Genomic DNA, 25115 nt, shown 5'->3' with positions numbered 1-25115 from the left:
TGCAAATGGTAATGAATCTCAGGGAAATGTCACACTTCAGAATTCAAGGTCATATCTCAATGCAGATTTCAAACGTTCAAAGCAGGAATATTCAACCCTTGCCTGCTACCCTTACTCTTCACCTCTATACTCTTCCAGATATAGCGAAAGCTTCTTTGCAAGTATATATTTAGTAAGCAATGACTTAGAAGCATTGAGAACTGCACTGAAGTTTCATAAAGAGATCATTCATTTTTATAGGATGACAGATTTTCAGGATAGGATTTCCTTTCCAAAATTCTGATGTATTTTTCTTTTCCTCATAAAGGCCAGGTTCAGGTGGGGCAAGGAATGCCGGGACTATAGAGTTGAAGCAAGAGCATCCACTGGCCAAATTTCAAGGAATCCAGCCATACAGGTGAAGATGGCTTGGACAAAACTTCCATCCTGGATAAGAAGGGCAACTATAACGTATGCAATCTGCTGCCTTGTCATTTGTGCTCATGTTGCACTGGTTATGAGGATTCTGAGTATGTCACATCTTGTTTATCTCTAGAGCTGTGACGTACGTTCCTGGAATAGCACTCATGATGGGCTTCGCAGAGGTAAATCAGAAAAATCCTTCTCAGGAGCTTATACTAAGAGCAGTTGCAACTTCACCACGGACAATTAGTACAGTCATAAAGGCTCCCGGGGTACGTGAACCTTCTATTTGTTTTTTTTTCCAAAATATATTTCTACTTGTACAGTTTGGTTTTGGGTAGTACATCTAGGCTAATTCTGAGAAGGGAAAAATGCAAAATGTTACCTCCTTTGTGAGCTTCTACAAACCCTGAGTACACAGGATATGATGCTGCACAGTGTAGCTGTAATGTGCCATAAAGCACGAGATCAAAAAAAGTGACAAGCATGAGTGGAAGTTCTTGGGAACTCAATGCTTTCATAATGAAAGAGCTTCCAACTGCACAACCACCAGTTCAGTCCAGCCTGCAGAGTAATCCCCAAAGGGGAAGCGTTCAGACAAATGCTTCATTCGTATATGGGAGGTAACATGGAAGTTGATGTCTCCTCATATATGCCCATCCTATCCACACCCTTTGCCTTTTTTTTTTTATCTTGGGCTCTTGGGAATAAGGGATACGTGACTTACAAAGGATGTTGAGGAAAATTATGGCTAGTGCTTAACCTTACTTGCACCTCTGTGCTGCCTGATGCTTGAGTTCGACAGTCAATGCATCTTGCAGTCCATTACACACAGCTGTACAGAATCAAGCCTAAATGAAACACTCCTCTGAATGGGCTGTGTTTTCGCAGCAGCCTGCACAGATGTAGTCTGTGGACTCCTCCTAATTAATTGAACTTTGTCCACTAATGTGCATCTTTATGAAAAATGCCCCTAACAAGTCTGGTTTAAATTAAAAGCAGCTTGGCTTTTCATAAAGGCAGTAAGTGTGTCCTTAACCTAACCTGGTGCCTCAAATTTTCCAGGAGTCTTTCCTATGGGATAATAAGGGCTTGGGTGAATGACACATCTGTTTATCTAGGTTTATTTATCTTGGTACCTAGGTGTCTTTCACTCTAGTATGTGAGCGGAACCAAAAATATATCAAGCCAACTTTCATTGTGTAATACCATCAGTGAATGCATCTTGTTAGTCTGCTTTACTTAGTTGTAGTGGGACAGGATAAGGTACAGGGACCTGTGCTATGGTGCTTTATTTAGTTTGGTTTTTCATTTTCAGGAAGTCACTAAATTCCATAAACATCATCTGTGTATCTTAATTGCCTATGTCATTAAATGATCATTTAAAGATAGTCCCTCAAGAAAACATGCAAGTGATAATCAAATAAAAGATAATTATCTCATAAAAATGTATATGTTGGGTGCCCACCATGGTCTGGGAAAACTGTAATGACTCCAGTTATACAAATACATATTTAGGGAATTTTTAATTGGGGGAGGGGGTCTTGATGCCGCTATGATTGACCAAATTGCATGACCAAACGTATCCTAAAGCACTTTTGTTGCTTCTTTTTCAGACAACCTTTTACTATGAGGCTTTACCACTTCCATTTACTTTGCCTGTGGGTCCAGCTCCAGCTCTTCAGACGCGAGACGTGTCTGCTTGGAATTTCCTTCCAGAAATAGCTTCACTGATCGCTAAAGAAGATGAATGTAAATGTTACTTCAGTCCTGGTCTAGTCCCTGAAATATGAGAACTGATTATTTGTAGTAACCACTAGGCCCTCCTGTCTACTTTGAGTTTGGTCTCCTGGGCAAACTCTGACTGTTACCCTTAATCCACCCATAGGAAATGCCTTCTTAGGAGTTTTTGGAAGGTGGGCATAAGAGATGCAGCACTGTATGCATGGTCAGGGTTTCACAGGTTTCACACGGAGATCCAAAGTGGCTACAAGTACTGTAAGCTTTGTCCTTTGTCCCTTCCAAGAATCTGTCATCCCCACCACAAGAGGGTTGGCATGGCAGATATAGGAGAGGGACAGGAGTTTTCCAATCCTATTTATTTTCCTCAGAAGTGAAATTTCATGAATTTTAGTAAAACTGTCTAATTCTAATGATATTTATCATAAGCAGTGGCAAAATTTGGAGAGATGCTACTATTTTTTATAATGGGTTCAGCTTTTGGTTTCCCAGGAGTTTGATAGTAACAAAGTTTTTAAAATGAGACTCTATCACTTTATGGTTTGGTTTCTGCTGCTTATAAAAAAAAAGTGATGGATCAATTCCACATTGATCATGTGGCCATGTCTTTCCTTATATGTGTGCACCTAAAACGAAAGTTTAAAGGCTGCCAAGCATATATGTATGTGCAGTTCCCATTGATCTTTTAGGGGAACTAGCCATTCAGACATGTTGGGCCACTTTCAAAATCACTATGACAAGCTCCATTGCGTAGTTACATCTGCCATTTATTATATTGTTTTTCAGCCACGTGTGAGGTGAATGAAGAAAACTTCAAAACATTTGATAGAGTGAAGTACAGATGTTCGTTCAATAAAGACTGCAACCTCATCGTGGCCCAGGACTGCAGTGCTCACCCTAAATTCATCATCACAACAAGAAAAGTTGGTTCCCGCTTTCCCGTGAGGGAGGTGTACATCAATATTAGCTCATCGTAAGTGCAAACATTCTTAAGGCTTGAAGTATTGGAGGGGTAGCCGTGTTAGTCTGGATCTGTAACAGCAACAAAGGGTCCTGTGGCACCTTATAGACTAACAGAAAAGTTCTGAGCATGAGCTTTCGTGAGCACAGACTCACTTCATCAGATGCTGGTCTTGGAAATCTGCAGGGCCAGGTATAAATAAGCCAGAGCGAGGCTGGGGATAACAAGGTTAGCTCAGGCAGCAGGGGTGAGGCTTACTACCAGCAGTTGATGTGGAGGTGTGAACACCAAGGGAGGGGAAGCTGCTTTTGTACTTAGCCAGCCATTTACAGTCTTAGTTTAAGCCTGAGCTGAGGGTGTCGAATTTGCAGATGAATTGTAGCTCAGCAATTTCTCTTTGGAGTCTGGTCCTGAAAGTTTTTTGCTCTAGGATGCCTTTTAAGTCTGTTACTGTGTGGCCCAGGAGATTGAAGTGCTCTCCTACGGGTTTTTGTATATTGCCGTTTCTGATATCCGATTTGTATGCATTTATTCTTTTAAGTAGAGACTGTCCAGTTTGTCCGATGTACATAGCAGAGGGGCATTGCTGGCACATGCTGGCATAAATTATATTGGTAGATGTGCAGCTGAATGAACCCACGATGGTGTGGCTGATCTGGTTAGGTCCTGTAACGGTGTTGCTGGTGTAGATATGTGGGCAGATCTGGCAACGAGGTTTGTTGCATGGAAGCCTCTTTGTGCCACGAAGCATCTTACTACAGGACAAGCCCAAGAGAGAAACCAACAGACCACCACTAGCCATCACCTACAGTCCTCAGCTAAAACCTCTACAGCGCATCATCAGGGATTTACAACCCATCCTGGACAATGATCCCCCACTTTCACAGGCCTTGGGTGGCAGACCAGTCCTTGCCCACAGACAATCTGCTAACCTGAAGCAAATCCTAACCAGCAACTATACACCACACCACAGTCACTCTAACTCAGGGACCCATCCATGCAACAAACCTCGTTGCCAGCTCTGCCCACATATCTACACCAGCAACACCGTTACAGGACCTAACCAGATCAGCCACACCATCATGGGTTCATTCAGCTGCACATCTACCAATATAATTTATGCCAGCATGTGCCAGCAATGCCCCTCTGCTATATACATTGGACAAACTGGACAGTCTCTACGTAAAAGAATAAATGCACACAAATCGGATATCAGAAACGGCAATACACAAAAACCCGTAGGAGAGCACTTCAATCTTCCAGGCCACACAGTAGCAGACTTAAAAGTAGGTATCCTACAGCAAAGAAATTTCAGGACCAGACTCCAAAGAGAAATTGCTGAGCTACAATTCATCTGCAAATTCGACACCCTCAGCTCAGGCTTAAACAAAGACTGTGAATGGCTGGCTAAATACAAAAGCAGCTTCCCCTCCCTTGGTGTTCACACCTCCACATCAACTGCTGGTAGTAAGCCTCACCCCTGCTGACTGAGCTAACCTTGTTATCCCCAGCCTCGCTCTGGCTTATTTATACCTGGCCCTGCAGATTTCCAAGACCAGCATCTGATGAAGTGAGTCTGTGCTCACGAAAGCTCATGCTCAGAACTTTTGTTAGTCTATAAGGTGCCACAGAACCCTTCGTTGCTCTTAAGGCTTGAGTGTCCATGTAGATCTTTAGGAAGCTAATTTCAATTTTGTTACATTGCAAAAAATGATGGCTACTTTTTAAATCGTAATACAAGTAACCCTCTTTTGTCCTCCAGCCTTTTTTCTTCAGTTTCTCAGGCTATGCTATATCACCAGCAACCCTCAACTTCTTGGGCTTCTCACTTCCAGGAAAGACCCCTAAACTCAAGCAGCATTGAACTTCAGGGGAGGGAGAGTATATTCAAAATCTGGATCTTAAAGCTGGGCCTGTGGCTGTGTTGGTCATTTGCAGCAATGTTCCCACAGTTCAACGTATTCGCTTTCTTTTTTTTTTTTTTCAGATATATCAGATTCCGTGTCTCTGCATCTTCCTCTATCCTTGTGGCATTCAATGATGAACGAGTGCTAGCACACAGCAATGTGTATCAAAATAAAAGAGGTACAGTGTGCTACTTTCCTTTATTTATAAATTAAATATTTAGAAGAATACAGAATCATAGAACAGTAGGATTGGAAGGGTTCCTGAGAGGTCATCTAGTCTATCCTCTGCACTCATGGCAGGATTAAGTATTATCTATACCAAAATGTTTTACAAGCTTAATGAGGACTTCTACGTGTAAAAAATTGTGCATTAATACTACGAAAAAATGTGGGCTTGATACTGCTGTGATTTATTTTGGTTTACATATGTGACTTCCACTGACATACTCTTCATTTTCACTAATATAAGTGAATCCAGCCCATTATTATATTGATTTGTATGGTGTGGTTGCCACTCCAGAGCATAAGGATTAATCCTCTCACTGAAATGTGAGTTTCATGAATATGTTGGTGCTGGTTTAGATGTAAGTACAAAGCCATAATGATGAAGCTAGCTATTTAGGACCCGATCTTCAGCTGATATCAATCAGGTTAGCTGTGTTGACTGGACAGAAAAGTCAATGATAGCTGTATAGCTCCAGACGAGAGGCATTTCACAAATAAAAAAAAATCACTTCTATTTCTACCTTCACCAGCACACAAAAATATATACAGATGAAAATAGTAAGTTATTGTAAATGAAAATTAATACTTATATGCATTATCCCTGGGATTTAGATAATAGCTTTACTATTTCAAAATTAAAGGAGCCATCTCTAAAAAGTCATATCTTTCTACAGACAACATTCAAATTTATAGAAATGAAACAACGGTTGTAGTAGAAGCTCCTAAACAAGGGTTGGCGAATGTGACTTTTGATGGCTCAACACTTAAGGTACTTCTGAATCTGTGTTACTAGCTTTCTTCTCTTTTATACCTTGTAATGGGCCAACACATTGGCATTAGCAGCAAAGCCGTGTTATCTTTATAGGTTACTGTTGTTTCATGGATGAGAGGAAGGACCTGTGGTGTTTGTGGAAATAATGATGGAGAAAAGCAAAACGAACTCCTCATGCCCAATCGTAGGCTGGCACACAGCTGCCCAGCTTTTGTCCATTCATGGGTATTGGTAGAAGAAACCTGCTCCAGAGGTCAGTAAATTGAACTAATTTCTACATAGAGGAAATATTATTTTTATTTCATTTTCTCCCTAAAATGCTAAAAAGAAAAGAAAGAAACATTGGCCTATAAATGTAAATGGACCATGTTTTCATTCATTTTCTGTTTATATAGCAAATTATTATTTCAAACTATCCCAATGAAACTGGAATGCTGCATACTTTGTGTTCCAGGGAAGACTTTTACTTCTCCGATGCAGTTCACTGTTAGAGGCCTGATTCTGACACCTTTGCTTATACTAAGTAGTTCCCAGTGGTGCCAATAACCACCGTGGGTCTGGGAGCAAGGTGGGAGCAGGGGTCCAGATCCCCATCCCGAGAAGGGAGGATGGAAGGGGCAGGGCTTAGGGCAGTCAGCCCTGGGCCCCGCTACACACAGTCCCTCAGCACCACACACACAGCAGCAACACAGTGCTCTGCAGTATTTCCCAGGGGCCCAGAGCTTTGACCGCTGCCACTGCTACTTCAGTGGTGGTGGTGACAGCTGCAGCTCCATGTCTCTTTGAAATGCCCAGCCTGGAAGCAGCTGTCCTCTTTTGCCCTCCCTCTGTCAGTGGGCCTGGTAGTTCCTCACTTCATGAGTGGTAAAGTCAGACCCAGTCTTGCTCCTACTGATGTCAGTGGAGTTTCACCACTGATTCTCTTCAGTGAAGGAGCATGTACTAAACCAGCTCACTCTCTATGGACTTAGTTTAGTCAAACAAACTATGTTATGAATGGAACACAGAGCATTTTAGTACATTGGGCTAGATCCTCAGCTGTGATAAACTGGCATAGTGCCACGGACTTCAGTTCCCTTTTACCCCATCAGAGGGTCTGAATGGGGGGAGTGAGTGCTGGGAAATACTCAATATGTGAGAGAGATGTAGCTGTGTTAGTCTGTACCTGCAAAAACATGTGGTACCTTAATGACACCTGAACAACTAATAGATTTATTTGGGCATAAGCGTTCCAGGGTAAAAAGCATATTGTCATTCCTCATTCTTAATGTATAAGCATGTCTCCTTGCATATAATTATGATAACACTGCCTTCTCTCCTGCCCCACTCCCAAACTGCAGTATTTTTCATACATTTTGGGCCCATGGAGAGTCCCAATAGAATCAAATAGCCTTTTTCCCTTGTTTTCAGTGACAGCTGGATCACACTCAGGCCTGTCAGAAAACAAGATGGCACATGGGATCCTGTGAATATTAATGAGTCTTTTACTGCTGATATTGGCAGCATTAGAAACATAATCCCATACAAAAATTTGAGTTGATACCATTAGGCAACTGCTGCCATAACTTATCCATTCCCAAACAACTGACAATTTTGCTAATGCGATTCAGCAATTATTGTACCTTTGGTACCTATTCTTAAAAGCTTTCAGACCCTAAGAGAAAACATTTCTAAAAGAGTCAAGTGCAGGCTATCATTTGGGCCATACTGTGCCAGTAGTTCTTAAACAGAACTCCGTTTTCAAAAACCAATTTTCCCCACTAACTCTGGTCCTGATCTTGCCACCCTTACGGCTGTGAAAATGGGTCACTGGGGAGTTGTACTTAAAAGCTGAGGAGAAAATATGGACTTTTCATGTTGTAAAGAAAGATTAGAGCCTCGGTATTCCTTGGGGTTAACTACTTTTTCTTTTTCTTCTTAGGGTGTAAACTGCAGCGCCGCTACGTGAAGCTGAACAGACATCCTGTTATTGATGGACAAGAAATGACATGTTACTCTGTTGATCCACTACTGCAGTGTATGAAAGGCTGTGTGTCAACTGAAAAAGTCTCAGTGAAGGTTGGCTTCCGCTGTTTCCCAAAAGGTATGCTTTTTTTTCCCTTTACTTTTTGTCATGTACCCAGAGGACCTCTGTTAGGTCAGTTAGACAAGACTAGCCTAGCTTCACACAGTCCTCTGCTAGCCCACATGGCTTCCAGAGATGTTGTTTCTTAAACCCATGAACACCTACCCATTTTACATAAACGATTACAATAATAGTTATCTAAGAGCCAATGTGGATTATTTGGCATGTGGTATTGTCTGAAAAAAAAATCTTAGGGGCAGTAAAAGGGGCAACAGTGACAATAAAAAATTGTATTCCAGATATTTGAGTTATGATAAGCAACAAAAAGTCCTTCAGTCCCATTGCAGTCTGCAATCATGTGGACCAAGGAGAGCACAGCAATTGAAAGTCGGTCACATGAAAGTTGATGACATGACTGCTGTGCAATTGTTGCCATGCTCTGCCCATGTTCGATGCCTCTGCAAAAAACATATTGCTAAAGTGTTCTCAAGATTATTTCAGAAAACATCTTGTTTTTGAAGGTATTTAACTCTCTTGCACATCAACTTCTTAAAAAAACAGGGACCTGATTCTGTTGTCACTTGTATCAGCTTCAGAATGGTGCCACCTGTTATCTGCAAAGTTGATACTCTGAATTTACACACATGTGAGAGGAGAATCAGGCTTCATATTTACAGTGTGTCTTTTCTGGTGCATTAGGTCCAAAGCCATAAATTTACAAGAATTGATCACACAGCCCTGATGTACCATAGAGGTTAGCATAGTTCTGGAACCTGTTCTGCATGTTAACCTTCTGGACTGCAGCTAGTGTAAACTTGCATAGCTCCATTGAACTCAGTTTACCCCAGAAGAAGAACCTAGTGCTCTCTGAGTGATGTAAAAATGTTCCTGGAGACCATCATGCTTTGTTCATATTATTAGAATTCTCAGTGTGCTGAAGCATTTGATGAAAACATTGGGTATTTCACTTCAATAGGCAGCTCAGCTCACATAACCAGAAAGAAAAGTAACACAGTCAGATTACTAATAGCATACTGACAGCACCATGTCATGTGGCTAGATGAATCCTATCCAACAAAGAAAAGACACCCTCAGCACCACGCTATCTCTAAAATCTTGTCATATCCACGTTTCACAGATTTTCTTGTGTGTGTCCCTGTTCCATATCTGTGAAGTGTCATCACCATAGGCCACTTGCTGCTTCCAAATACTAAACTATAATAATCTTGTCTCTGTCTCACACAAAATGAAAAGTAGAAAATCAGACAAGTCAGTCAACACAATCACTGTGGCTTGCGCAGCAATTGGAGACGTCTCTGGCTTGTTTACTGAACCTGAGACACAGTAGCCCCCTCTGCTTCTCCCTCTTTTATCAAGGGTTTATGGTTATTATTATTTTCCATAGATGGAAAAATGCAGAGTTTGCCACTGGTGTTCTTCAGTAACAGGGCTGTTTTTCCTCAGGCTGGAAATCAATAGCACTGCAATGGAACTCTAAGAGATGTCCTTTTTTGTTTTTGTGTGATGGACCAGCAGAAGCAGAGCCATTAATATAATCATGTCTCCAAAACTCAGAAAATGAACTGCTGTATATGAGAGCAAAATTTTTCTCTCAGATCCACACAGGGAGAACTCAGCTCTGATGTTCTGCTCCTCCCAAAATGGGAACCCACATTGCTAACCACAATGGGAGGAGGCCCCCACAGTGTGGGATGAGCATGTTATCAGGGCAGTCACTGCTGTACAGAACTGAGGAAAAAATGTCCCCCTAATGCTCCTGAAAGTTGTGGGCAAATTCTGCAATCCTTATTCTGGCAAACCGCCCACTCACCCCGCTGCCTTAAAACCTGCAGTAGTTTATTCCTCCCGTATGTGTGCCTGACGGGGTAGATCTTACAAACCCTGACTCACTTACATCACAGTTAGTCACATACACAGGCATTGACACCACTCTGACTGTTTGCACAAATCAGGGCCACATGTAGGGCTAAGGGTTGCAGGACTGGGTGACTGGTATGCAAAAATATAGAAAACCTAGGCAAGAGGTAAAAGCTAAGCAAAAGCAAATGATTATCAAAACCAGACTCTCTACGGTTTCTCACTTTCTGGTTTTAAAATATTAAATATTATTATTATTACCTCAAGTATCATGCTGAGGTAATATGTTCTATAGTTTATTATGTAAAACCTGTGTGTCGATTTGGTCAGAGAGGTGTAATTCAATGCTTTATGATTTCATTAGCTGAGTGTGGTTGACTGATGCAGCCAAAAGCCATTCAAATAGCTCTGGTTTTTTCTCTTGGTATAATATAGGACATTGTAAATATATTGCCTATATGTCTGACAAAACAACTACAGATAAAATCATGAACACTTGGCACACGCTAGTGGGACAGTCTAAATAAAGACTCTAATATTATTCCATATGTAATGTTAAACTGCCAATCAGCTCAGAATGTTTATTGGGAGGATGAATATTATCATTTCACTTAGATCATTGCAGCAGTAGGGGTTTGTGATATATTCAAGCTGCTGTTGATAAAGGAACCTGGTAAGGTTAATACGGAAACTGACTGCTCTGTTGGGTTGTGAGAATATATGGACAACTTTAATTAGAAATTTATGAACCTCTGAAAATTCTCCAAAGGGCTTATCCTTCAGAATGAACTTAGTCAAACAGAGAGATGAACTTAGACAAATAGAGAAATGAAATGCCCTCCACTCCACACTTCATACGTGGTAATAACATGGAAGGAGATACCTGATGTGCTTCTCTACAGAGTGCTCTTATTTAAGGCGCAGCCCCATCCAGCACTTTTACAAGCTCATGCTCTCTATATTTGTGCATCATGAAGTGCAATTCATTTTGTTGTCAATAGGTCTGTCAGATGGGAAGGGCAGAGGCAGGACTGGGACCATAGGCTTTCTCTAGTGAAGATTAGGCAGCAGTCAAAACAATAATGCTTTAAAGTGTTTTCATATGTTCATATCCTCATTGTTAGTTAATGTGGCTTTGCTCTTATGACAGACTCTGCTGTGAGCCTGGCTGATTGGCACAAGAGCAGCAACAGGAAGCATGCAGCTGAGGACCTCGTAGAATCTGTGGATACTGACGTTGACTGTTCCTGCACTGATGATTGTAGGTCAGGCTAAGCCTTAAACAATGTGCTATAGACATACTCACCTAAATGAATGAATAGCTGGACAGCAACCAAGGGGATACAATAGCTTCAATAAAGTATAAAAAATATGCTTTAAAAATAGGTAAGCTTAATGCTTAACACACAAAGTCAAATGTACAATATGTGCTGCTTAATAAATATTTTGCTCATGAAATATGTATTCAGGTTTCTTTTTTCCACCATTCTTTTCAACAAAGCAATCAATCCAAGTATAATATTCTGGTTCCTTTTATCTTAATATAATTACACTAGTCCTCTCTTAAAATTAAGGTCACTGGGTGATGAGAGGAAAGCATGATTATGGCTACCTCTAACATTCTTTTGTATAAAGTATTTCATAATTCAGCTTAGTAAAGACACAGTACACAATTGTTTTCTTCTTTTCTAGTAAAAAGGAAAAGCCTGTGCTTCAAAACGGCTCTGGAAAAATAAAAAAAATAATTCCAAGCAAGAGCATTAGCCTTAGTATCCAGTACAAAAGAATGACTTGTACTGCTGGGCTCCCAACAGTAGCTTTCTAGCCAGCCAGTGTGTGACACAGTGCCCGTTTCGATTTAAGTTTAAATGGAGGGGATGTTAGTTCATAGGCTACAAGAGTGAAAAGGAACTTTTTGGTTGAACATGTTCTATTACACATTCATGAAATTCATGCTTATACAAACTGTAAGAAACAATTAGTAAAACACTGAGTACAATTACCTAAAAAAATTACAGAAACTATATTATACAAATGACAAATATATCCACACAGTATGTATTCAGTATGTCAGATTCTAGCTGGCATCTGGGCAGTAGTAACCAAAGAATTTGTTCAGGTAACTAGTTAACATGGATCCCCAACATCTCAGTTTAGTTTAGGAACGATAACATCAGTTCTCCAGCTACAATTTCATTTGTAATGCAGTGTTCACAGGGTGTTCCCTATCCTTCCTTGAATAATCTCTTTCTCAATCCAAATTCATCTTATTTACTAGTTCCTCAGTAGAGTTGCACTGCAAAAGGGTAGCTGAAGAATCTTACACTTCGCCCATTAAAACAACAAAGTGCAGCCTGAGATATTGTCAGTTGCTATACTGTCAGGACTATTTCCACCTGCCTTTTGTGGTAGCTGTTCCCTGATCTTGACGCATTCACTACTGAGCTCATAAGCCACCTGATTATGAAAGGAAAACGTTCTTCCACTAAGCCAATTCACATAAAACAAAGACAGTGAAGAGAAACATTAAGAGGAGTTTTAAATGCTCAAAAGTTGCTATTACAGAACACTGAAAAAAAAACCCCAAACACTCTTGACCTATGTGAATGATTTGTTTTAAGTCTTCTACATACAGCTACTACCCTAACTACTGGTGACCAAGGTGGGGCCTGCAGTATCAAATATACAACCCTTTTTTGTCAGCTAAAAGAGACCCCTTTCTCCAGGAAGGGAGACACAGATGTTCTGTACATTGGAACCAACCTCAGGAGAAACACATTCATGTATACTCAGCCAGCATATTACATAATGGCAACACATTAGTGCCATAATGTGGCAAATGAGAAGAGCGGCACATTCCTGTCTCAGGGTTGGCAACCTCCACTCTACAAGAGCAAAAAAGTGAAGACTAAGACACATGCATTTCCCTGTGTGTAACACTCTCTCAAATAGAATTAACCAAATTAGGCACAGTAAGGCATACTGCCTGAAGCGCTAACTGCTCCTTTCTGCCCCCCCCCCCCCCCACACACACGCACGCACACGCGCGCACACAGAAAATTGAAGGCCTCTGGTAGCGTCTGGAGGAAGACAAAGCCTAGAGTACACAGTGTTCAGCCTTAATAAAAAGTTTTCATCCAAACACTTGATGCATGGTCAGGCTGCTGGTAATGTATCCACTCATCTACTGGCACTGAGAGCACTTACAGAGCAAATGACGGAGTCTCTTCCACTGCCTTGTTGAGAGTCACATAGCTTTTAGCTCAAGTAGCACAGGCTCATGCACGGAGCACCAGAAGCCCCAGGTTCAATGCCACCTGTCAATGCTACAGTAGCAGTGAATTTAAAGCACAGAAACAGGAAAGAAAACCATGCTGCTAACATGAGTCCCACCAGCTTGACCCCCGCCCCCCACCCCCCCCAGGCACCTGAGAGAGAAGTTAGCTCTGCACCTTGTGAAAGTCTTTTGAAATCTTACCGGCAACGTGTAATGGTTGCACATTCTTGTGGTGCTGCGTTGGCACTGTTTCAATTCCATGCCATTGAACGCAATGGTGTACGTTATATGTATAGCTGGGCCTGTCCAAAACAATACTGGCACATTCTAAATAGAGGTAAGCTAGAATGCACCGGAGAGACCAACCAACTGACAAAAGAAAAAGCGATATGTGGGAGGTGTGGATACCGGGTGCACAAGACCATGATGGTGCAGATGTTCATTTCTGTTAAGGAAGTGCATAGAAGGGTAACTGTTCACGCATCTTCAAGCAAGGCCTTGCTCAGAATGCAGCGTCGAGCAGATGGGGAAGTCGTAGCTAGTGAACCCAGTGTATACATGCATCCCTCTGTGCCATTCAAGACAGAGGTTAGGCATGTTTCATATTATTGCTGGTTTTAAGAACTAGCTTTCATTTTTGTCTGTTGCTCAGGTGGTGACGGTGCTCATTCATTAGTGCTCTCATACTGAGAGAGCTGAGTATCTTTAAAAGACAGAAAGAAGCCACTGATGCTACAGCTGTACAAGCCAAATATAATGAAAGCTAGTAAAAGTCAAGGTTGGACTGGCGGGGTGGGCGGGGAGGGATTGTAGAACAATCTCATCTTACTGAAGGAATTAAGTGCTGTATTAGATTTGTAAGGGTCAAAAGGTCAGTGCTACACTCTCTACTATACCACAGAGATATTTCAGACCTATTTTAGGGAGTGGCTGAAGTTCAGATTTAAAGTTCATTTGGAATTCAGCCCTGTCCTATGTTATAAAGCAACTTTAACATTACAGTAATTGCCTGAGTATTAGAATCATAGACCACTAGACCTGGAAGAGACCTCAAGAGGTCACCGAGTCCAGTCCCCTGCAATCACGGCAAACGAAGCACCACCTAGATCATCCCTGTCAGCTGTTTATCTAACCAACCCTTAAACTTTTCCAAAGATTAATATTCTACAACATACCTAAGCAATTTATTACAGTGCTTCACCACGCTGACAGTTTTTACTATTGTCCCTGCAAACCTTCCTTGCTGCAATTTAAGACCATTGCTTTTTGTCCTATCCAGAGCACTGTAGAGGATAATTTGCTGCCTTGTCTTTTCCAAACTAAAAGTCTTTCAAGTGGCCATCATAGGTCATGTTTTCTAGCACTTTAATCATTTTGTTGCTCTTCTCTGGAGCCTCTCCAATATTTTCATTTCTTTCCTGAAATGTGGTGCCCAGCCCTGGCCACAATAGTTGAGGTTTAATCAGCTCAAAGAAGAGCTGAAGAATTATTTCTAGTGCCTTGCTTATGACACCTATTAAAATATATTAAAATGTATATTTAGCAGTTAAGGTTGTTTTTTTTTACATGCACTTTTTCTTTCTTCACTACTGCTTCTCATCTGCTATGAATTGCTTAGGTTTTTTTTTTGTTGTTGAAAGCTAGGCACATGGCCTTTTGATTAAGCCCCTGATGATGGGTTTTTTTGTTTTTTTTGGGGGGGGGGGCGGGGCACACCCAGACCAGTAAGGGGTCAGGCTGCCAATCCTTCAGGATTGTCTTGAACTAATCAGGAATTAAGCTTTAATTAAAGATTATGTAATGCAGAGAACCCATGAGCAATACACCAGCCAACCAAACCTGGAGATCTGGCATCTCCTACCCTGCAACCTTGGAATGACTGTGCTGCTGTGGCCCAGGTGCCGGTAACCTGCTGACAAGCACAAAGTCTCACCCCAGAGTCCAGCAGCCTAATTATGCCTTGTAGGGAGCCGCAACAGCCCTTCTAAAAATCTCCCCAAATCCATCCCTCCAAAGTACCAGAAACACTAACTTTTCCCCTTTGCTCCAGTACCCCATAGCTGTGAATCCCGCCGCACCCCTCCCCCCCCACACACCAGTTGGCTTTGGTGCAAACCCTCTACACGGTTTGCACCACAGAGACTTGCTGAGAGTTAAAAATAAACCAAAGGTTAATTTAATAGGAAAACCACAGCTTCAAAGATGAAATAATAAACGAGAGCACAGGCGAGAGCAAACATATGAGGGCTAGCCAGTAAATAAACAGAGCCATAACCTCAGGCTTTAACTTCCATATTAAATAAAATCCCTTTTCGAATACAAGTTGCCTTTAAACTATTTCCCAGCATATTCCCTGTGTGTCAGAGTTTCCTGGCCAGCTTATAGTTTACAGCCAGGTCCTCATTTTCTGGGTGGATTTCACTTAAACCCCTTTCATTTGTAAAGGGTTTGGGGGTTAGAAAGCGTTCTTCAGTCACTAGAGCAGCAGGTCCCAGACTTTTTGAGCTGGCAACTCATTTTAACAATTCAATAAGATTTTTGGGACCCAAGACAGTTCAAAACTGCACGGGAGGGTTCTCCCCTGGGAAATTTTTTTTAATAAAACTTGATTCGCGCCCCCCCCCCGCCCCCCGCCGCAGGCTGTTCTCTTGCAGTCCATGCGATCAACTGGGTGATCATTTTATTGAGGGCCAGGGCACTAGCCCTTTTCTCTCCATGGCACATCTGTGCCCCAATTATCACTGGCTCTCCTGTGTATGTGATACTGGCATATTGACCAGGAAGTAACAGGTCACTTCTTCCCCGGAGTGCCAGTAGCTCCCTAAAGGTGGAAGGCCACCAATGCCCAAAACCATTTCCACATCCTCCTCTCCTGAGGCCCCACCTCTACTGCACAGCCCTGTCCCAAAGGCCCACCACTACCCCTGCACCCTGCCCCTTCCCCTTCAGGACTCTCCCTAGCGCTAGATTATTCAGGGTCCTGGGCCACCTGGGGCCCCTGGAAAAATGGGTCCTCTCCTACCAGTGTGGGGCAGCAGGGGAACGCTCTTGAGCAGCATCTGCCTACAGTTCCCAGAAGAGCTAGGAGAACCCACAGCATCTGACCCTGGTCCCCTGCAGATGCAGGGAGGCAGTGAGGAAGCCCTCTACGCTTGGACACCCCACTGCAGCCCAATAGGGTTGCCATATACCCAGCAATCTGTAGGACAGTCCCACATTTCAATCAAAAGACCCAGGTCCCTCATTTCCCCAAAAATACCACCCCCACCCACAGTTGCAGAGGTGTCTCTGTCCCCTGGGGGAAGCCCAGCCAGGAGCCCCAGCCTCAGGAACCCCAGCAGCCCATGGCTGCTGGCAGGGCTCAGCCCCAACCAGCTCCCAGCAGCCGGGCTGCTGAGGTTCTCCTGCCCCCATATGGTACCACCACAGCTAGGGCTGCCCGTGGGGCTTTGCATGTCCCACAGAAGCATTCTGAAAATTTGGGAACACCCCTACACAAGTATCTAGTTCTCTGCAGTTCAGAGAACTGCATGCACAGAGGTAGGGTCCATGGTGGCAGTGTAATGCAAGTTAGGTACGTTTCATTTACTGCTGTAAACTGCATTTGTTAATTGATTTAGTGAACTGACCAATTTAATTTGGTTGTGACATTTTAATTAATCTCAGTCAGTATATCACAGTGTTTAAGTCAAGTAAAAGTGTAACGCTAAACTATGGCTGAGGGTACAATGTATTCCACTTTTGGAAGTGGACTGCAAATGAACACGATCAAAAATGCAAATGATGCATAGATTTACATCTCTCATGCCACATTTGCATATTCTTGGATGATCGTGCTTCCAGATGAAGCTTTTCTGGAAGCAAAAACAGCCATGTAGATGGGGTTCCTTCAAACACAATCCCCATTGTTGAAAGACCCCATCTTCCTATTTTGTTTCAGGAAGAAGGGTTCTTTTGAAAAACGGGGTTTGTTTTCGAAGGCACCTCGTCTACATGGCTGTTTTTGCTTCCTTAAAAGCTTCTTGAAGAAGTGCGATCACACAAGAATATGCAAATGAGACATGAGATGTAAATCCACATTTCATTTGCATTTTTGATCTCTCTTACTGGCAGTCCTCCTCCAAAAGGGGAATGTAGTGTAGCTGTAGCCTATGGCTGTGTCTACACTTGCATTCCTCTTTCAAAAGAGTCATGCAAATAAGGGAAATCAAAAATGCACGAGCTGCAGATTTACAAATCTGGTGCCTCATTTGCATGTTCTTTCGAAAGAGCTTCTGTTAAAGAAAAAAAGCCATGTAGATGCTGCTCTTTTGAAAGTAAACCCCATCTTCAAAAGACCCCCTTCTTCCTTTTTTTTCATGGGCAGAAGGATTCTTTCAAAGTTGGGGGGGGTTACTTTCAAAAGAGCTGTATCTACACTGTTTTTCTTCTTTCAAAAAGAGCTCTTTGAAAAGAATTTGCAAACGAAGTACCAGATATGTAAATCTGTGGCTTATTTGCATTTTTGATTTCCTTTATTTGCATGCCTCTTTAGAAAGTGCAGATGCATCGTATGTGTATACTGGGTGCCTATTATATTATAACTGACATTGTTTTAATTGAGACCCATTCTATAGATTAGCTCAGGTTTATGTCTTGAAGCTCCTATGACACACCACTGCATACACACAAGGTTCAGCCAGGTTCACACACCACAAAAAATGGCATTCACTAGTGCAGGAAGGCTACTTCTGTACAGCAGCCTTATTTCACAACAAGCCTTTCCAGAATAGCTATTCCAAAACTAGCTTATTTCACAATAATACAGCTACACACAAGCATGCATTTCAAAATAGCACCCATGTCCAGGCCCATAGTGCCTATTTTGAAATAGTGCCATTGGATGCTGCTATGGCTTATTTCGAAATAGTCCTAGTCCTTGTCTTAACAGCAGCTATTTCAAAATAGCTATTTCAAAATAGGCTTTATTGCTCTTGCAATGAGGTTTCTGAAATTTGAACTGACGTGTCTGCTATTTTGCATTTATTTCGATATAGTGTGTGCACAGTGTGGATGTTCACAGAGTTATTTTGAAATAACATCTGTTATCTCAAAATAACTTTTCTGTGTAGACACAGCCTAAAAGAATAGCAAGTGAGCTATGGACAGAGAATTCCCATCTGTCCAACATCATCCCTGAAATATTCAGGATCTCCTTTACTGTCAGCATCAGGCACCCAAGTGAGTGAGTAATCTCCTCCTGAGTAATCCAGAGAGGACAAGGGAGGTTACAGCTGATTTGTCAGCACTTTTATCACCCAGTGGCACTCTAATTCCAAAGCTGGGACCCCATTGCTTTATTGTTGTGGTCAGTTTCCGGGTTGCCAGAGAAGACCTGTTCCCACAGCATTTCCTAGCTGTACCAGTGCCTCACTGTTCCTAGGAGGGGCAGGGCATGGATCAGCATTTATGACCCATTCCCTGTCAATACCAGGTCCAGGCACTAATTATCCAGCCAGCAGAATCTTCAGGAATATTGTACACATGCTAAGAAGAGACTCGTCCTAGCAAATTCTGGGCCACAGCACCTTTTTGCTGGGCTACACTCACCACTAGCTGAGTTTCCCAGGCAACAGTAGACAGCTCTTTTGCCCCTTCAACCACTGTGTCTGTACCAGAGACCTCAGTGTTTAATCCTGTTACATTATTGCAGAAAGTAGCACATCAAGAAGAACAAAGTCCCACATTCCAGTGTCCAGAACAACTTTTAGTGCCCATAATGCTGGAGCCTACAGGCAAAAGGATGGCATCCATCATACTTGTGTAGTACCCAGAGGCACTGAGACCTGATCTGGGGTGAATGAAGTCTCTGCTCTACAGCCTGGGCTGAGAGCCAGCTGGCCTTTAGCTCACGTGGTGGAGTGAAGGGCTTTAGACCCTCTGCTCACAAGTTCTATCTCTGGGGCCAGCAACACAGGTCTATCAGGGGTACATTTGCCTTGCTTGTCTGCTAACCCCTGCTCAGGCAAAACCTTAGGTTCTTCCTCCTAATTCTACTGGGCTGCCTTGACTGTTCACACTCTGTGCATTTGTTCTGAGCAGCAAACTTCTAATGCTCCAGCTCTGCCTCCACTTTCCTGACCTCTGGCATCCATCATCCTCTGCCTCTCCTCCAAAAGCAGCCTTCCTGCCAAAGGTCTGGTCCTTTCCCCATCACAGTTACCTCTGTTGAAGCTTCTGGGGAACCATCTTCTGGGTCTCTTATATCCCCTGTAGGAGAAAAAGGAATGTATCCAGGACCCAGTTTAGAACAGGAATCCAATCACTCCTCCTGATACATAAGTGCAGCAAGGCCACCAGCTCTGATTTCTTCCGAGGCTGACAGCCCTTGCCATTCCCACAGTTCTTCTAATTGCTTGTTTGTAAGTTTCTTTATTCATCTGCCTTTCCATCTGCTTTCTTCATTATACGCTGACATGTTCTATTCCCTTTACTCATACTGAACAACCAGAAAATAGAAATACTGTGGCTTTGTACTTTGGTCCCTCACTTTCGAATCTGTTACAATATTTTTCTGAACCTCAGCTGGCCGATTTTTTGAGGGGTGAAGCAGCTATAATAAATATACTGATTTTTGGGGCTCACCCAGACCACTAAGGGGTTCTCCCAGCTCTACTCTTTATTTCATTGTCACTTATGTAATGGAACAAGAGCTAGAAGAATGACATAGACCTGAAAGTATGTGACATCCTGAGTTCTAATCCCTGCTCTAACACTTATGAAATGGTCTTTGGGCCTCATTTTCTCCATCTGAGGATTGCAATACCTACCTACTGGAGTCAATAATACTTAGATGTCATTTTGGGAAAGTATGATATTGTACTGCAGAGACAAGGGCTCCAGGATGGCAGGAAAGAAAGAAAAATACCTAAGCTCAGGTTGCTGCTGGAAATTAGATGCCTGTGCTTCATTTTTCAACTCATTCTTCATTTCATTCACAATTTTAAAAAATAATGAGGGAAATTGCAGGCCCAGTATAGTCAATGATAAAACTCCAATTTACCTTAACAAAGGGCCAGGATTTCATTCAGTGTTTGAACTAGCAGCCATTAAGTAAACTAAAAAACAAATGGGATACGTGTTACTAAAGTGCATCTGATGAATAAGAGACCTGAGAAGCTGCAGAGTGGGGAACTTGGGGCTGAAGCAGGATACAGAGCACAGTGCTGAAGAAGGGAACACTTACTAGTTGCTTTCACCTTTTCACATTGAATTTTCAAGTCTCTCATGCCATCTACTGACTCTTTTGATTATTAACAATGTTTTAAAACCTTCCCCCACTTTATACACTTTAAAACATTCCAGAAAGTTATAAGTAAATTATTGCCTGGTTTGTGTCAACCCCCAAAATCTGTTATCTAAGTGCACTATAATACCGAACCACTGTAAAGGCCACTTTCCTTTGTCTCTGGAGGTTGAATACATTGCCAATGCCTCTCTCATTCGTGTTATTGCTTAATAAGCACTGATAACATTACTAGCAGAGCTGGGAGAATAGTCCACTGAGGGCAGGCCTAGACTAGACCTGAAAGTTGATCCTGGACATGTAATTCCAGCTATGACAATTGTGTAGCTGGAATCAACTTATCTAGGATTGACTTATCTGGCCATCCTGACCAGGTCGATCTCCCGGTAAGTGTAGCTGTATGCTGAGGAAATCCAAAGCTGTTCAAATAAGCACACATGGCTTTCCTGGACTCAACATCAGGAAGTTATTTTGTGGGTACCTACAAACATCTAAGTACATGTAAAATAATTTTTGTCTGCTTCTTCCTACAGTTCACTTAACTGTAATTTACAATGGACATTTATTTGTTCCAATATCCTCCATTATTACCTTAAACCTATTTTAACGTCATTTTACCAATGCTCATTCTCCTGCATGACTGATCAAGACACAATGCATGTAAAATTTGCAAGGCTGTTTCAACCAGACAGCAACTAGGCACTGATGGCCCCTAATACACAGAGCATGCATAAAACCATTCAAACGTTACAGCAGTTCCTAAAGAGAAGCCATTCGTTAAATAGTAAGGCTACATCTACACTACAGAGATCTTTTCAAAGAAGCCGTTCCAGAGGATTTCTTCTAACATAACTTCTTTCAAAAGAGAGCGTCCACACTCAACAAAGTGGATCAGAAGAGTGATCTGCTGTTTCAAAATAGCATCCACATCACCCTCCACTCTTTTGAAAGAACAGGCCAGAGATCGAAAAATCAGGTGCCATGAGGACTGCTCTTTCAGAAGCAGGTCCCTGAGGAGCGCCTGAACATGTTTTCTTTCAAAAGAAGCTTTCGAAAGAAGGCATTCTTCCTGCAACTCGAGTGGAAGAACGCTTTCAAAAGAGGCGCCGCATTATTTCGATTTACTTTTGGATGAACACTTTTTGTGTGTAGATGCGCTGCAGGATCTTTCAAAAGAGCTCCCTTCTTTTGAAAGATTTTTTGAAAGACCTTGCTAGCATAGACGCAGCCTAAAAGCCAAAGTGTTAAATTTAATGTGTTAAAATGTTTGTCTGCCCACATCTTTAGAATTTTATAGCCTTATTCTGTTGCCTCAGACTGAGCTATCCGCTTGCAAATAATCGTTCCTGCGGTGTATGATTGTAAACAGTTCCTCGCCTAGCCCAGGGGCCAGATCCTTTGGTGGTGATTTCTTTGGAATTATATCAGTTCACATCAGCTAGTCCTTTATCTTCAATAGTACATAACCTCTTTTGCTTTCTACTCTCCCTGGGATTGTATTACAATGGTTTTCATTGTGCTTTAATGCCTTCCTTCATGGGAGCTCCACATTGTTTTTGCGGAATTTATTGTCTTTCCTGCCACAATGGTGCTAAAAATCCATGGATGCTTGCCCGAGGGTGGAGTGGACTGGGATGAGGGATGCTCGGGTAGTGAGGAGTGGGCAGAAAGAGGGAGCATGCAATCTGCATGCACTATAAGCTCATTGGGGCAAAGACCATGTCTGTGTTTGAACAATGGTGTCCTAATTGGAGCATGTTTTTCCATAGCAGATTTGGGGTAGGAAGTACACCAAATCAGGTACAGTATTCCTTCCCTCTGCCTGTATGGCAGCTTATCTCTCCACTGTAATGGAGACCAGAGTGTAATCTTTTCAGCACTTTGATATACACACACATATCATGCAGAATTAAATCTCTGAGAGAAGGTCAGTAACAAAACATTTACTAAAAAACTTATATGTGGCTATATCATAGCTACTTGGGGTATGTCTACACAACAAAGTTATTTTGAAATAACTTGCCTAGCCTCTACACAATGCAACCACTATTTTGAAATAATTTCAAAATAGCGATTGGCTTATTTCAAAATAGGTAAACCTCATTATGTCTACGTCTACACTAGCCAAAAACTTCAAAATGGCCATGCAAATGGCCATTTCAAAGTTTACTAGTGAAGCGCTGAAATACATATTCAGCGCCTCATTAGCATGCGGGCGGCCGCAGCACTTCGAAATTGACACTTCGAAATGAGCCACGTGGCTCATCCAAACGGGGCTCCTTTTCGAAAGGACCCCACATACTTCCAAGTCCCCTTATTCCTATGAGCAGATGGGAATAAGGGGACTTCAAAGTAGGCGGGGTCCTTTCGAAAAGGAGCCCCGTCTGGATGAGCTGTGCAGTGGCGAGCCACGTCAATTTTGAAGTGCCGTGGCCACCTGCATGCTAATGAGGCGTTGAATATGTATTTCAGTGCTTCATTAGTAAACTTTGAAATGGCCATTTGCATGGCCATTTTGAAGTTTTTGGCTAGTGCAGACACAGTTTACATGTCCTTGGCTATATCTACACTAGCACCCAGCTTTCGAAAGGGGAACGCTAATGAGACACTTCGGGATATGCTAATGAGGCTTTGCAATGAAGATGCAGCACCTCATTAGCATAATGGCAACCGCAGTACTTTGAAAGTGCTGCTTTCAACCATGCCTGGCTTGTCTATACAGGGTCCTTTTCAAAAAGACCACACACGCTTTGAAATCCCCTTATTCCTATGTGTAGATGAGCCGCACGCGATCGAAAGCAGCACCACGGCCGCCATTATGCTAATGATGCACTGCATATTCAGATTCATATTCCTTAGCATATCCCAAAGTGTCTCATTAGCATCCCCCTTTCGAAGGGTGGGTGCTAGTGTAGATATAGCCCTTATTTGACATAGGGGCTTCTTACACAGGGAATTGAGCCTATTTCAAATTAACCCATAGTGCATCCAATGCCTGTTTCCAAATAGGTGCTATTGCATCTCGACACTGTATTTCAAAACAGCTGACTGCTATTTCAAAATGCATTTTGTGTATAGTAGTGTTATTTCAAAACAAGCTATTCCAGAATATCTCACCCAGAATAGCTTATTTCAGAATAGCTCTGTTGTGTAGACATATCCTTATAGTCCTTGCAACAAGTGTAAATATTTTCAGTAAAAAATCTTTTAAAGACAACTCTTTCAGTTGGGTTTTCCATAAGTTTTAGTACTTGGTGCTATCATAAATTCAAATGTAAACTATAATATAGGTAGAACCTCTCTAGTCCAACACCGTTTGGACCTGACCAGTGCCAAACAAGAGAATTTAACAAACCACAAGAGGTCAATATTGTCTAGCAGCATTACTGACACTTCTACTGCTTACTGGGCTCTTAGAAAACATTTAGGGATAAATTACAGCTAAATAGCAGCACAGAACACTGACAGCCAGGACTGGTGACTGTGAACAAACTTTATGGGACCACAGGAAACTCAGCCACACACATGATAAGCAGACATCTGACTAACTAAAATCATGCCAAATTACAGATGCTGGACAAGAGTGGCAGACAATCTATATACACATACACACCCTTGGATTCTTCCTCTGAGAGGATTTACCCTTCTCTGTAGAATAGTGTCCAAATCCCCTGTACATCACATAAACTTGTTAATAAGTGAGCGTTTCTTTCCGATTCCCCTTAGGTCTTTGTGATGACGGTCTGCAATTTGCTTAGCCTGCAGCATTGGTAGCCATGCAGCTGAGAGCAGAAGCCTTGCAGTCTAATCCAACAGACTGGCTAAGCCCCTGGACAGGTCCATCCCTACCAATAGGTAAAATACCCAGCTGTCTAGGGGACCACACATTTTGGAGCACCATCCCCTGACGGCCTGTGCCCTCCCACTCCCCACACAGGCTGTGTTATAATCCTGTCCCTTTGTGAATAAAGTGTTGCTTCTTACATCGTATCTAAAAATAATGAAGGATATTGGACCCAATAAATGGCCATTTTAAGTTACAGTTAAGTGAATTGTTGGAAGAAGCAGACAAAAGCTGTTTCCCTTCCCACTGGCTTGCTGTCAACTGCACCTCCTTCCTGCATCCTCCTTCCTCCCCCCCCAGGCATCAGATCAGCCTGTCTGCCCTGCTCCTGCTCTGACATCCCTTGAGCATAGTCCCTCCCTCCTCAATAGGGAGAGACGGCGCCAGAGCTGCTTAGGGCACCAGAATAGGTGCTCTTGGACCACAATCCATACACAACTTTTGGGCCTTGCTCTGCCCAGAATTATGTTCTCCCACTTCTATTTATAAATTATGCCTCCTCCCCGGCATTGCTGCTAGGCTGTCATTTGTTCCACGCTGAGAGTCTGAGGGTGTGTCCCAGCAGGAGCATTAAAATCACCCAAATACTTTAAAACAGCAAATAAGCAAGTCTAGTTCCTACCACCCAAGCCTTGGATGATGATGACCTATCCAGCCAAGTCACTGCCCAGCTCCAGCCAGGCTGCAGCACACAGACACCACAACAAACCTACAAAAAAGAACTATATATCTTCATCTAGGTTTTGTCCCTTATCTGCA

At 42.4% G+C, this 25115-nt stretch overlaps 1 protein-coding gene across 1 annotated transcript in view; it reads left to right on the top strand.

Annotated features, from left to right (window-relative positions):
* The window catches only part of LOC142017910 (vitellogenin-1-like), a 53648-nt gene extending 42423 nt beyond the window's left edge, over positions 1-11225 (top strand). The window contains exons 28-36 of the mRNA XM_075003251.1: positions 308-450; positions 536-674; positions 2019-2154; positions 2929-3115; positions 5091-5188; positions 5910-6004; positions 6101-6260; positions 7929-8090; positions 11101-11225. Of these exons, the coding sequence (XP_074859352.1) occupies positions 308-450; positions 536-674; positions 2019-2154; positions 2929-3115; positions 5091-5188; positions 5910-6004; positions 6101-6260; positions 7929-8090; positions 11101-11225 (1245 nt within the window). The remainder of the gene's footprint in view (positions 1-307; positions 451-535; positions 675-2018; positions 2155-2928; positions 3116-5090; positions 5189-5909; positions 6005-6100; positions 6261-7928; positions 8091-11100) is intronic.
* Positions 11226-25115: the final 13890 nt, after the last annotated feature.

This window comes from Carettochelys insculpta, chromosome 9, assembly GCF_033958435.1.
Source record: "Carettochelys insculpta isolate YL-2023 chromosome 9, ASM3395843v1, whole genome shotgun sequence".
NCBI classification, from domain to species: Eukaryota; Metazoa; Chordata; order Testudines; family Carettochelyidae; genus Carettochelys; species Carettochelys insculpta.
The sequence above is the reverse complement of the archived record's forward strand: the minus strand, read 5'-3'. Positions and strand labels throughout refer to the sequence as shown.